Source organism: Rhinichthys klamathensis, unplaced genomic scaffold, assembly GCF_029890125.1.
Source record: "Rhinichthys klamathensis goyatoka isolate OS25496 unplaced genomic scaffold, OSU_Roscu_1.1 h1tg000150l_1, whole genome shotgun sequence".
Lineage (NCBI taxonomy): Eukaryota > Metazoa > Chordata > Actinopteri > Cypriniformes > Leuciscidae > Rhinichthys > Rhinichthys klamathensis.
The window spans coordinates 1,527,752-1,540,503 of NW_026606685.1; the positions used below are offsets into that span (position 1 = coordinate 1,527,752).

Below are 12,752 nucleotides of genomic sequence, written 5' to 3' on the forward strand. Positions count from 1 at the left end.
TATCGTTCTATCTTTCTATCGTTCGATAGAATAATAAACGATAGAACGATACATCGAACGATAGAATGATAAATGATTGATAAATGATAGAACGATACATCTATTGTTCTATCGTTTATCGCTCTATCATTTATCATTCTATCGTTCGATGTATCGTTTATCATTCTATTGTTTTATCTATCTATCATCATTTTCTCATTTAACATTTTATTTTTCCATCCAGATATCCATTGATTTATATTTCAATCAAATATCATTTATTGTTTTCCATTCTATCATTTATCATTTTATCGTTCTGTGTATCATTTATCTTTGTTCTTTCATCGTTCTATCTTTTGTGTATTATTTCTGTTGTTTGTTTTATTCTGTCTATTGTTCTATTTTGTGAATATTATTTGTCCTTGTATAAATGTATTTTTCATTTCTCCTTCACTGTACCTCAGAGTTGAGTCAACATGCGTCTGTTTTGTCTCAGGGAAGAGAAGAGCACCCAGATCCCCATGAGATGGTGGAGTGTGAGCTGTGTAACACTCTCACCCTGCAGTTCAACAACCACATGAAGCGTCACCACCCAGGTTGCGGTCAGAGCGCCGGTCGCCGTGGTTACCGCAGCAATGGGGCCTACGTGGACGGCTGGTTCGGAGGCGAATGCGGATCAGGAAGCCCATACTATCTCCTGTGCAGTGCATGCAGGGAAAAGTATCTGGCTTCCAATCTGGGCGTTTTGAACTCCAAACAGGATAGGTGAAGAATAGGAAATTATAAGCATGTTTTAGGCATTTACTTTTTTTTATATATATAAAACCCAGATGATGATTTTTTTTTATTTTTTTTTATTTCAGGGCAAGAGGTTTGGCGTCTGATCTGATTGGTCAGTTGGATGGTACATCAGAAGGTATTTGTCCAGTTATTTTTCTGTTAAAACACTACAGGCAAAAACATTGTTTGTTTTATGCATTGGTCAATTTAGCATTTTTAAACATAACATTTCAGAAAACTGGTAATGCAAAAAAGGTTAACAATTCTTAATTTAATGTGGAATTATGGTGATATCTATTAGGTAATTGTTTAAACTACTGTATTCACCAGGGGTGTCTTGCCTTGAATTCTTGTGTAATGATTTGAATGTGTGTGTTAGATGAGTGGGATCCAGGTAACCAGGAAGACTCCGACTCAGACCGGCTTACAGGTTTGGAGGACTTTGGGATTCTTCTGAGACCTTTGGGTCTGAGTGAGAAGAAGCCCGTGCCCGACCCCATCCCCTTCATGGAACACGACCCTCTTGGAGCTCTGGTCAGTGGCTTGGTCAGTGGTGACAACCATCTGCTTTACAAAGGTAATATTCTCATATTCAACAACTATGTTTACAGTTGTCCGATACATATTGCATGTAAGAGCTTCCCAAAATCACAGTGAAATGCATCACATTGTTGTTTATTCATTGTGTGTAGGCATTGTTAGCACTGAGCTGAAGAGCTCCTCGGTTCCTCTGAGTCTAGGGGAGCAGGCAGCATCCCTTCGGGAACCCCAGGAGAGACTGTTAGCTCTGAGGAGAGTCACCTCCACCGCTCAGATCCTGCTAGCCTACAGTATGGTGATGAGAGCTCTCTCACAGACCTACTCCAGGTAACCACCACTCGCACACCTCCGCCTGACTGTCCTGCAGAATCTCATCTGCTCTGTGAACTCCTTCACAGTGAGTCTGACATGTCATACAGTGATTGATCCATCAATGCCTGACCGACCTGAGCCTTGCAGAATTCCATCATTCACCCATCATCAACATCACACCCATCATTCAAAAATGTTTTACATCAACCACATGTTCTCATTTAGATCTGCCTCCATCCAGTCAACATCATATGGGTAGAACCAAGTCCCTGTCCTTCATTTTTTTCTTTTTCTGTAATCTGTTTTTCAGATGTACATAACAATACGAAAACAAATAATCTGTTGCTACTTCCGTTACATCGCAACATAGTCTGTTTTTATATACATATGTATATACACAATGTGAATATGTTATTGTACATTACGATGTACATTATGAACTGTCTCTCAAAGCTCTCTCTGTCCCTGTGTGTTACAGTAGTTCAGTGTGTAATCAGTCCAGTGGTCTGGAAGCTCTGGGTCTGGCTGACATCCGTATCCTGGTGCGACTGATGTGTCTGGCAGCAGGGGGGCGTGTCCAGACTGTCCACACAGGCGTGGACCAGCAAGGGATGGGGCGTGGCTCTGTGAACGATCACACAGGCTCCGCCTTTCTGTCTTTCCTGAGCTCAGCTATCGGCAGTTTAGTGTCCCACAGTCCTGCTGCCTACAGAGAGTTAGTGGACATCTGCACTCAGGTACTCTCTCTCTCTCTCTCTCTCTCTCTCTCTCTCTCTCTCTCTCTCTCTCTCTCTCTCTCTCTCTCTCTCTCTCTCTCTCTCTCTCTCTTCCCCTCTCTCTCTCCCCATCCTCCCGACTCCTCTGCTAATGTTTCTCACCTCATTATCCTTGTTACGCTCTTCATCATTCTCTCTGTCGAGCGCATTTCATCATCCTGTCTTCCTCCTAATCATGCGGTCTCACCTGCATGTCCTTCCTCTCAGGATCTCATGGCAGCAGCTACAGGGATGAACATCAGTGCTATCACCGATCCGCAGCAGAGAATGAGGCAAAGCTCCGCCCTGAAGGGAGCGATGCAGGAGCCGAGAGAACTGACTCCGCCCACCTTCCTGGTCACACAGAGTCTGGTGTCCCTCCTGACTGAGAAAGGCGTCCGATTCCGTTACAAGGTGGAAAGAAGCGAATCCACTGAATCAAAGGGTAAAAATTACATTTTCTTGACTCAAACAGGTACATATATATTAAATGGTTATAATAATTTTTTATGTAATAAAAAAAAAAAAAAAAATTCATGCTCCATAAAAGTTTTGTTTAATTTAGACCAGGAATTCCCAAAATGCATTGTCAGCCAAACCCATTGGACCTAAAATGATTAATTGAACAATTAACTTTTTAAGTTAATATTTAAATAATTTAACAACACATTTGGAAATTTATGGTGCTTTGACGGTGCTTAAATAGTAATACAATATTTATTTTATAAATCTTTTTTTAGTATGTGATTATATTTGATCTATTTTTAATTAATTAATTAATTAATTTAGTTTTTACTTTTCATAAGTCCCACTGTCATGTAAATCCTGCAATTATATTTTACATTTTTATGTAATTTTTTTTTTTTTTTTTTTAATTAACTTTTCATAAGTCCCGCTGTCCCGCTTTTGATTTAAAATGTTTTGCCTAAACTGTCTATTGAAGTATCAGGGAATTTTAACATCATGATTACCAGGACTGAAAAGTCATAATAAGGAATGTTCTATAGTGAATTTAAATATTTTATCTCTAAAATATGTAATTGGTTAGAAAGTGTTCCTTGAGAATGCAGTCACTACACAAAAATATTAATTAATTAATAACTAACTAACTAACCAGTGATAATGAATAAAAGGAAAAGTCATGAACACTGGTTACCCTGTTGGTTTTGATTCTAGTGACTCACTTATCTACCCATATATCAACTTTAAATACCAATAAAATATTTGCTATTAATTTGTCCTAATTAACGCCACATGTCATTGGACAGAAGGTGGAACCCCTCCACCCTCAGGACCGCCTCTCTCTCAAGCAGGGGTGCGGGTCGGGCCGCTGGAGCTGACTAATGCGCTCGCTGCCTGTGCCCTGTCGGCCAGGCTGACCAGCAGACACCGTCAATGGGCGGCACAACAGCTGGTCCAGGCCCTGGCGGTTTTTGAGAAAGACAACACCGCTAGACCCCAGACATACAGTGACATGGCCGGAGATCTGCGCAAGTGCCCCGTAAGGAAGCTGGAGGGACATCAGAACAGGGTAAAGAGCACATAGATACAACACTTATAGAGACATGCAAGATGTCTCGCAAATTCATTCATTGGTACACAACTGCTAATAAATACAATCAGAAACTCATTTTGATGCTTAACCTGTTTAAGCTTTGCATTAAAATTTAAATATATTTAAATAAAAATAATATATGATATATATATATATATATAATATATATATATATATATACCTTTTTTTCCAAATTAGCATTGTACTTTATGTTTTTAAACTATATATTTGGGGTCAATACGATTTTTGTAAAAGAAAATAATACTTTTATTCAGCAAGGATGCATTAAATTGATCAAAAGTGACAGTAAATACTTGTAAATAACAGTAAATAATGTTACAATGTTACAAAAGATTTCTATTTCATATTAAAACTATCTTTTGAACTTTCTATTTTTCAAGTCCTGAAAACATTGTATCACGCTACAATGTTTTCAACATTGATAATTATCTATCTATCTGTCTGTCTGTCTGTCTGAGCTATTGTTATATATTCTAAATATAAACAGATCTATTCTTACTGTGAACTTTGTCCAGGGCATCACAGAATGTCTAGACTTGTTTGTAATTGGCTGTTGTGTTTGTAGGTGAGCAGCTGCAGCTGGAATACAGAACAAGGTCTGTTGGCCACCGGCTCACAGGACGGAACGGTTCGACTGTGGGCCATAACACCAAACACAACAGAGCTGCAGCACATACACACCTGCACTGTCAGGTGAGACTCCTTGCTTTTCGTCTCTTTGATTAGGATAGGGAGAAATCCAAATGTTTCATAGTTCTGATGGGAAATAATTTTTTCTGTAGAATGAGATGGAAATGGATGCTTTGGGCTCTGACAGCTCTGTGTTTGTGTGTGTCTTCTCTGTAGTGAGGATGCTCAGAGCTCAGATGGTTCGATGGGATCTCATCTGCTGTCCTCTGTCTTGTGGAGCGCAGGGGGAACTCTACTGGCTGCGTTCCAGAACAAACTCATCAACATCTGGACCATCAACGGTCAGACCAGCATTAAACTGTCACATATCCACACACACAGTTACAGCTCTTCTGCTGCCAAGTCTTGTGTAATCAAACATGTATAATGTACTTTATAGTTGACTGTAAGAGTAACGCCAGCACTCTTCTGAAAACGCCTTGCTGCTGTCGCTTGACAGCCCAGCGTTCTTTTCAGTTGATCGTTTGTTTGAATATAAAAATGTCGACACAATGTGACGTACTTGCTCTGGCACTAGTTTTGGATGAAGAGATGTGCTTCTTGTTGTCGTTTGTTATCGTTGTACTAGCAGAATGTGACGGTTGGTCGGTGTGGTATTTGTCCTAAAATCTATATAGAAATATAAAAAAAACAGAATTACTAAAACTAACTGAAATTAAATTGAAACTGGAAATATAAAAATATAAACTAGCAAAATATTAGTACACATTTTTCATCTAATTTTTATTTTTATGTTATTTCAACTTTATTTTAATTACTGTAAAAGCAGGGGTTTTTTGGTCATTTTTGCCGTGATGGGGCTAGTTCTTATGCAGTTCTATGGTGTTCTATGCAATGTTTTTCACAAATTGTATCATTTTTTTGTGGTGCTTGTCTTGACTTATAATTTCATAGTCTAACATTCCCAATCCAGCCAAATCCTGATGGATTGAAACGTCCTGCAGTGTATATATACGTGCATCTGAAAATGTCCTGGACATATTGGATTTAGTACAAGCACCTTTATTTGTGTTTGTCTTCTTTCCTGTAGGTAATCAGGCACACATAGAGGCTCAGTCGTCCTGGGTCACGGCGCTCTCGTGGGTTCAGACCTCCTCTCCGTTCCTCAGTCAGGAAGCCTGTAGTCAAGTCAGTCCTCCTGAGAGTCTGCTGGTGGGACGGCTGGACGGCTCCCTCTGCTGGCTGGAGGTCACAGAGGACTTGAGGGTGGAGAGAACAGAGCTCACTCACTGCCACAGAAAAGAAGGTTTGTGGCAAAAAAAGTGCTAAATATCTCTGTTTTATTGTGCTTGGAGAAATTCTGTAGCGAATGAACTTAGTGTGTTTTTCCTCCTGTTCAGCACCTCAGTGTCTGGCCTGGTACAGTGTTGATAAACCCTTTGCTGTGGGCTATCCTGATGGCAAAATTCTCCTCGCAACAGCAGAGAGCTATGAAACCGACCCACCCATTTTGCTAACAGCATTTCCTGTGAGTAAGAAGTCATCAAAACACTTGCACGCTGCATGCGAAATCGCATACTTTCTGAGTAGGTACCAGGTAGATACCAGCTCATTTTAATGATTCAGTTGAAACGAAGTTTGTAAGCATTTATATATCACTAGACTGTAAGTGATAAGTGACATGTGGATTTAGAAAATATTTTCTTCTGTTAGTTTTTTATATATATTTGTTTATTGATCTGATTAGTGTGACATCATTAAAGGAATAAAACCACTCTCATTTATATAATTTAATCAATAATGGTGATGAATAGTAGCTTTTAAATATTTACACTAACATTCAAAAGTTTGGGGTCAATTCGACTAATGTAATGATGCTGAAAATTTAGCTTTGCACCACTGGAATAAATTACATTTTAAAATACACTCACCTAAAGGATTATTAGGAACACCTGTTCAATTTCTCATTAATGCAATTATCTAATCAACCAATCACATGGCAGTTGCTTCAATGCATTTAGGGGTGTGGTCCTGGTCAAGACAATCTCCTGAACTCCAAACTGAATGTCAGAATGGGAAAGAAAGGTGATTTAAGCAATTTTGAGCGTGGCATGGTTGTTGGTGCCGGACGGGCCGGTCTGAGAATTTCACAATCTGCTCAGTTACTGGGATTTTCACGCACAACCATTTCTAGGGTTTACAAAGAAGAGTGTGAAAAGGGAAAAACATCCAGTATGCGGCAGTCCTGTGGGCGAAAATGCCTTGTTGATGCTAGAGGTCAGAGGAGAATGGGCCGACTGATTCAAGCTGATAGAAGAGCAACTTTGACTGAAATAACCACTCGTTACAACCGAGGTATGCAGCAAAGCATTTGTGAAGCCACAACACGCACAACCTTGAGGCGGATGGGCTACAACAGCAGAAGACCCCACCGGGTACCACTCATCTCCACTAAAAATAGGACAAAGAGGCTACAATTTGCAAGAGCTCACCAAAATTGGACAGCTGAAGACTGGAAAAAAGTTGCCTGGTCTGATGAGTCTCGATTTCTGTAGAGACATTCAGATGGTAGCGTCAGAATTTGGCGTAAACAGAATGAGAACATGGATCCATCATGCCTTGTTACCACTGTGCAGGCTGGTGGTGGTGGTGTAATGGTGTGGGGGATGTTTTCTTGGCACACTTTAGGCCCCTTAGTGCCAATTGGGCATCGTTTAAATGCCACGGCCTACCTGAGCATTGTTTCTGTCCATGTCCATCCCTTTATGGCCACCATGTACCCATCCTCTGATGGCTACTTCCAACAGGATAATGCACCATGTCACAAAGCTCGAATCATTTCAAATAGGTTTCTTGAACATGACAATGAGTTCACTGTACTAAAATGGCCCCCACAGTCACCAGATCTCAACCCAAAAGAGCATCTTTGGGATGTGGTGGAACGGGAGCTTCGTGCCCTGGATGTACATCCCACAAATCCCCATCAACTGCAAGATGCTATCCTATCAATATGGGCCAACATTTCTAAAGAATGCTTTCAGCACCTTGTTGAATCAATGCCACGTAGAATTAAGGCAGTTCTGAAGGCGAAAGGGGGTCAAACACAGTATTAGTATGGTGTTCCTAATAATCCTTTAGATGAGTGTATATTAAATTAGAAAATATTTATTTTAAATTTAAGTGATATTTCACAATATTACTGTTTTTACTGTATTTTCGATCATATAAATGCAGCCTTGATGAACATAAGAGAGCTTTCAAAAATATTAAAGATTCATTGCTTAATCACAAAAATAAATGTTATTCTGAAATAAAATGCTACATGGGGGCTGGAAAACTTTTAAATGATGACCCATTTAAAAAAATATATATAAATAAACCATACAAATAAACTGATTTAATAAAATAAAATGTCTTAACTCTACATAGCTTAGACAGTTTGGGATTTTGTGTGAAACCCAACCCATTCTTTTACACCAATAAACCCATATTTTTGGAGAGTGACGCTTTTTATTATTATTATTTGTCTATTTTTTTTTTACAGGAGAGTGTGAGTGCACTCAGGTGGGACCCTACAGGACATCTGCTGCTGTCTGTGGGCCGCTCTGAGGTGGTGAAGATTTGGGGTCGTGCCAGCGGCGCGTGGGTCACCCTCCACTCTCTGTTTCACACGGGCACCGTCAACACGGCCGAGTGGTGTCCTCTGCCCGGGAGAGGGGCAGAGCCTCGTCTTATGATGGCAGTGTGAGTGTGGGATATGTTTAATAATCATTAAAGCAAACATATATGTTCAGAACTAGTGCACATTAACATATTCCCAACCACTTCAATATTTAGCAACTTGCTGGTGGTGTTACTACTCATTTCACATGTGAAAAAGTGAGCCAATACTAACAAAATCCTTTTACATATAAAATTAAGCAAGAAGAGATGTGGTTGAGGCAGAAGGCAGAAAGTCCTGCATACGCCAATAGATACGAAATTCTGTGGTGTTCACTTGAAGATTCAGTTATGACATGTTGATTAAACATAACAATTAAAAATTTGCATTTACAAAATAGGTAGATACAGTGTATTTTCATTTCATGCCATTTCAAGGTCTTAGAGGGGGTGAAAATAGAGGAAAATGTGTAAAATGAAATTACGACAGCTTTGGTGGATGAAACCTTGACTAACATTATAAGTAGCCTTAAAAGGTGCTACAAAAGTGTATAATATGGCACTTTTCTTATTTCGTCACACCATTTACTTGAATAATGGGTAACTGATATCTCAGAGGAGCTTTTGAAAGCTTTAAACCAGTACTTCATGAAGTATTTTTAGGATATATAGACATTTAGCTGTCATGTTGGTACTCAAGGATGCACAGGTGTATAATCCGTCATCCAAGTGTTTTGATTTTCCTTTCTTCATTTCCTCAGTGGATGTCAAAATGGCCTCCTGTATGTGTGGACTCTTCCTCAAGGGGGCACTAATGTCTCAGTGCCCAATTTCCTCACCCCATCTACCAGCCAAGACAAGAGCAGTGCCATCAAGGTCAGAATTATATATTTATCTTATTTTTGGGGGAGACACTTTGCTTGGGGTAAATTAAGATTTCTTATTTATTACCTGTTTAACTGGACCTTTAAATTCACTTTCGCTCTGTTAGATTAAATGCGTCACTAAAGGAGTTTTTTTGGGTGTGTGTGTGTTTCAGCGAGGTAATGCTAAATGTATGTTCCGACTGAGTGGACACATCACCGCGGTAAAGACGCTGTCATTTTGCCCTAGTGGGCTTGCTCTGGTGTCTGGAGGAATCGGAGGGGTGCTCAACATCTGGTCTCTCAGGGTGAGTCAAACGCTTCTTTTCTTATATTAGCTTTACAAAACTCTTGTTTTTGATTGTAAACACTCTTCCCATCTGTTCTAGGATGGTTCAGTCCTGCAGACTGTGGTTACAGGAATGGGCTCTGTAGTTTGTACCACCTGGATACAACACATAGGGGTGACTGCTTGTTCTGGAAGGTCAAAGGTACTAAATACTTCCTGAAAATGTGTTTAAGTTTAATTTAAAAATGTAATGCTTAATCCATGTACCTATCTGTTTCTCCAATCTCAGGATGTTTTGCTAATTCGCTGTACCCCAGACTGGATCTCTCAGAATCACATTCTGGCCTCCTGCCGTTCCGTTCTACGCAGTCAGGGCATTCTGGGATTGAATCGTGCTCCCTGCATGGCTGCTTTTCTTGAGCGCCTTCCCACACTGCTTCAGGAGCAGTACAGCTATGAGAAGGTACATACACTTTCTCATCAAAACTGAAAATGACAGACAAACTTGTGCACTTGGAACTCAGTGGCTGCAAGAGAGAAAGGCGGGGGAGGGGGCAAAGGAGTCGTTTTATTGGTTGGAGCCTAGCCAAAGAAATGGGACTTATTTTGTAAGCAATGATGTCACGAAACCCGCGTCCTCCTCGGAGACTTTCTGAACGGAGCTCAATGCATTAGACAGTGATATTAAAATAAATACATGATATTATCAAACTCAGTAAACACCATACTAATAATGCATACTATGTACAGAGAAGCAGATGAGCCCCCCCCCCCCCCCCCACACACACACACACATGTGTTATACATTATTAATAAAACAGGCTGTAGGTTTGGTTTGTACTCACTCTTTGTATCTGTTTGTATCTCTTCTTGTGAACTGGCACTGCGTTACATTTGTTTTTGTTCATTAAATTAATCTGCATGATCTTTAGATTTAGGTAATAAAATAGGCAAAGGTAAATCTGTAGTTATATGTGTCCATTGTGTTAAAATGAGTTCTTATGACACAGCAGCACTAAACTCCTAGAACACTATAGAAATTACAAAACTGTTTTGCATACATTAGAATAACCAACACATATTTTCCTCAATTCTGACCCAGTCTGAATCTGAGTTTCTGCGGTTCTGCTGGCACATTGACTCTTTGCCCAGTTCTGCTGCAGATTTTCACTTAACAGTCTCTCTCTATTAACAGCTGATTATGTCCTCGGTTAAACTGCAGTCCTGTGAGAGAGACCAGAGGCACTCCGTTCACACTGCAGCTTCTGCTCTGATAAATGAACTGCAGCTCTCTGGGTCAACGGCACCTCAGAACCACCTATTTTTATTTAATTGGAGCTTTTTATACAGCCCAAGTACATTAAATATTAAAATGTTCCTGTTTATGTCAGTAAAGTTATTGAGATGCAATAGTTGAATGAAGATCACACATCAGATATTCCAAAACAGCTCTGTAAAAACCATCAAAGAAACTTTCCATGAAGCTTTTAGCTTGTACACTTTCAGTCAAACATTAGGAATGTTAAGATTTTTTTAGATTTTTTGTTAACTTATGTTATTTGATCTAAAATGCACTTAAAACAATAATATTGTGAAATATTATTGCAATTTGAAATAACTGTTTTATTCAATATATAATTTTTTTTTTAAGAAATCAATAATTTTATTCAACAAGAACATTAAATGGATCGAATGTGACAGTAAAGACAGTTATAATTTTACAAAAGATTTCTATTTCAAATAAATGCTGTTCTTTAAACTTTCTATTCATCAAAGAATCCTGAAAAACAAATTATTACATTTTGCACACAAAAATATTTAGCACCAAAAACAGTTTTCAACATTGATAATTATAAGAACCTATAAGAACAAAATCAGCATATTGGAATGATTTCTAATGGTGGCACTGAAGACTGGAGAAATGATGCTGGAAATTTAGCTTTGCTATTAGAGGAATCAATTATATTTTTAAATATATTGAAAATAGAAAACTTAATAATATTTCACAATTCTATTCTATTTTTGATCAAATAAATGCAGCCTTGGTGTGCATAAGAGACTTCTTTCAAAAACATAAAAAACTTAATTATTCCAAACTTTTAACAGGTAGTGTATGTAATGCATTACAAAGGTGTTCTCTGTGCATTTTAGATATTATATCACATCATATCTCTTCCTGTGTGTCTTGCTCCTCAGAGTCATGTGATGGCGGGTGATCAGTTGACCCACAGTGCCTTTCTTCAGAGTCTGGCCACACTGGCCGTGGGTCTCTTCTTGGATCAGTTACTGTGCCGTCAGCCCAGACCTCCTCATCACAGCGGGACGGGGCCTGATCGGGACGGGGCCCCTGGATCCTTCTGCCCCTCAGAGTGGAACTGGCTTTCCACATATTCAACCACAGTGAAGAGTGCAGAGGCATTTGCCCGCGGCACGCCCTTCCCAGAAGCCTTCATCGCACCTGAGTTCCATCATTCTGGAGCCACAGAGTTCACCAAACCTCTGGTAAGAAGCTAAGAAAGCTGAAGGTAATCCTTGTCAAATCTGTAATTTGGCTAATTGGATATTTAAAGGAACAACATTCTACGCTGTTTTTAGCATGCTAGTGAAGTTTTTTGCACCAAAAACAGTTATAAATTACTTATTCATGACAGTCATATATATTTGACTGTTCCACTGACCCTTTGGAATTTTAAAGGTATACTATGTAACTTTTTTTGTTCAAAATGTACTAAATGTTTGTAATGAGCACGTACATCATGAATCTATCTTCCAAACTGTGTTTTTGTCTTATCCTGAATCACTACAGTACTCCTGTAATAAGTGTTTACATTTGGACTATGTTCTTCTGCAAGACACATACACCGCTAGAGTGTCAAAAGTTACATGGTGTACCTTTAAATAAGCTGGTTTTGCTGCTTTACTTTTAGGAGTTATATATGTAAATTACCTCTAATATGATTGGCTGTTTTTGCTGCTTAGTTTACAAAAACATTCTGCATGGAGTTGATAGGGACTTTTGGTTTGTTATACTGTTTTTTAATGAAGGGCCCATAAATCTTTACTTGCATAAATCAACAAGAGCTTTTGTATATTTGAATATTTTATAATAAACCTCTAATATAGGCAAGGAAGATTTATTTGTATAGCACATTTCTGTGACAGACTGCTCTGACACACAGGGTTGAGGATCCAAATGCAGCTTTGAGGTTAATTCAGAATCATAATCCAAAATACAGGCAAGGGTCTGAACCAATGGGCAAACAATCCAGACAATCAAAGGGCAGAAAACACAGGGCAAGCAGGGAAAATCCAAGAAACCAGGCACGGAAATCAAAACCATAAATACGGGAAACCAAAGACAATGCTCA

General features: G+C 39.1%; 1 protein-coding gene across 6 annotated transcripts in view; it reads left to right on the top strand.

Moving 5' to 3' along the window:
• Positions 1-12,752, top strand: part of LOC130090764 (probable E3 ubiquitin-protein ligase HERC1) — an 85,915-nt gene that overhangs the window by 57,588 nt on the left and 15,575 nt on the right. For all 6 annotated transcript variants that reach the window (XM_056258301.1, XM_056258296.1, XM_056258300.1 and 3 more), the window contains 17 exons: positions 476-744; positions 843-895; positions 1,139-1,336; positions 1,452-1,626; positions 2,090-2,348; positions 2,595-2,811; positions 3,635-3,897; positions 4,508-4,635; positions 4,789-4,913; positions 5,663-5,878; positions 5,973-6,100; positions 8,117-8,316; positions 8,994-9,108; positions 9,272-9,403; positions 9,485-9,586; positions 9,674-9,847; positions 11,581-11,886. In XM_056258301.1, coding sequence (XP_056114276.1) covers positions 476-744; positions 843-895; positions 1,139-1,336; positions 1,452-1,626; positions 2,090-2,348; positions 2,595-2,811; positions 3,635-3,897; positions 4,508-4,635; positions 4,789-4,913; positions 5,663-5,878; positions 5,973-6,100; positions 8,117-8,316; positions 8,994-9,108; positions 9,272-9,403; positions 9,485-9,586; positions 9,674-9,847; positions 11,581-11,886 — 3,060 coding nt within the window. The remainder of the gene's footprint in view (positions 1-475; positions 745-842; positions 896-1,138; positions 1,337-1,451; positions 1,627-2,089; positions 2,349-2,594; positions 2,812-3,634; positions 3,898-4,507; positions 4,636-4,788; positions 4,914-5,662; positions 5,879-5,972; positions 6,101-8,116; positions 8,317-8,993; positions 9,109-9,271; positions 9,404-9,484; positions 9,587-9,673; positions 9,848-11,580; positions 11,887-12,752) is intronic.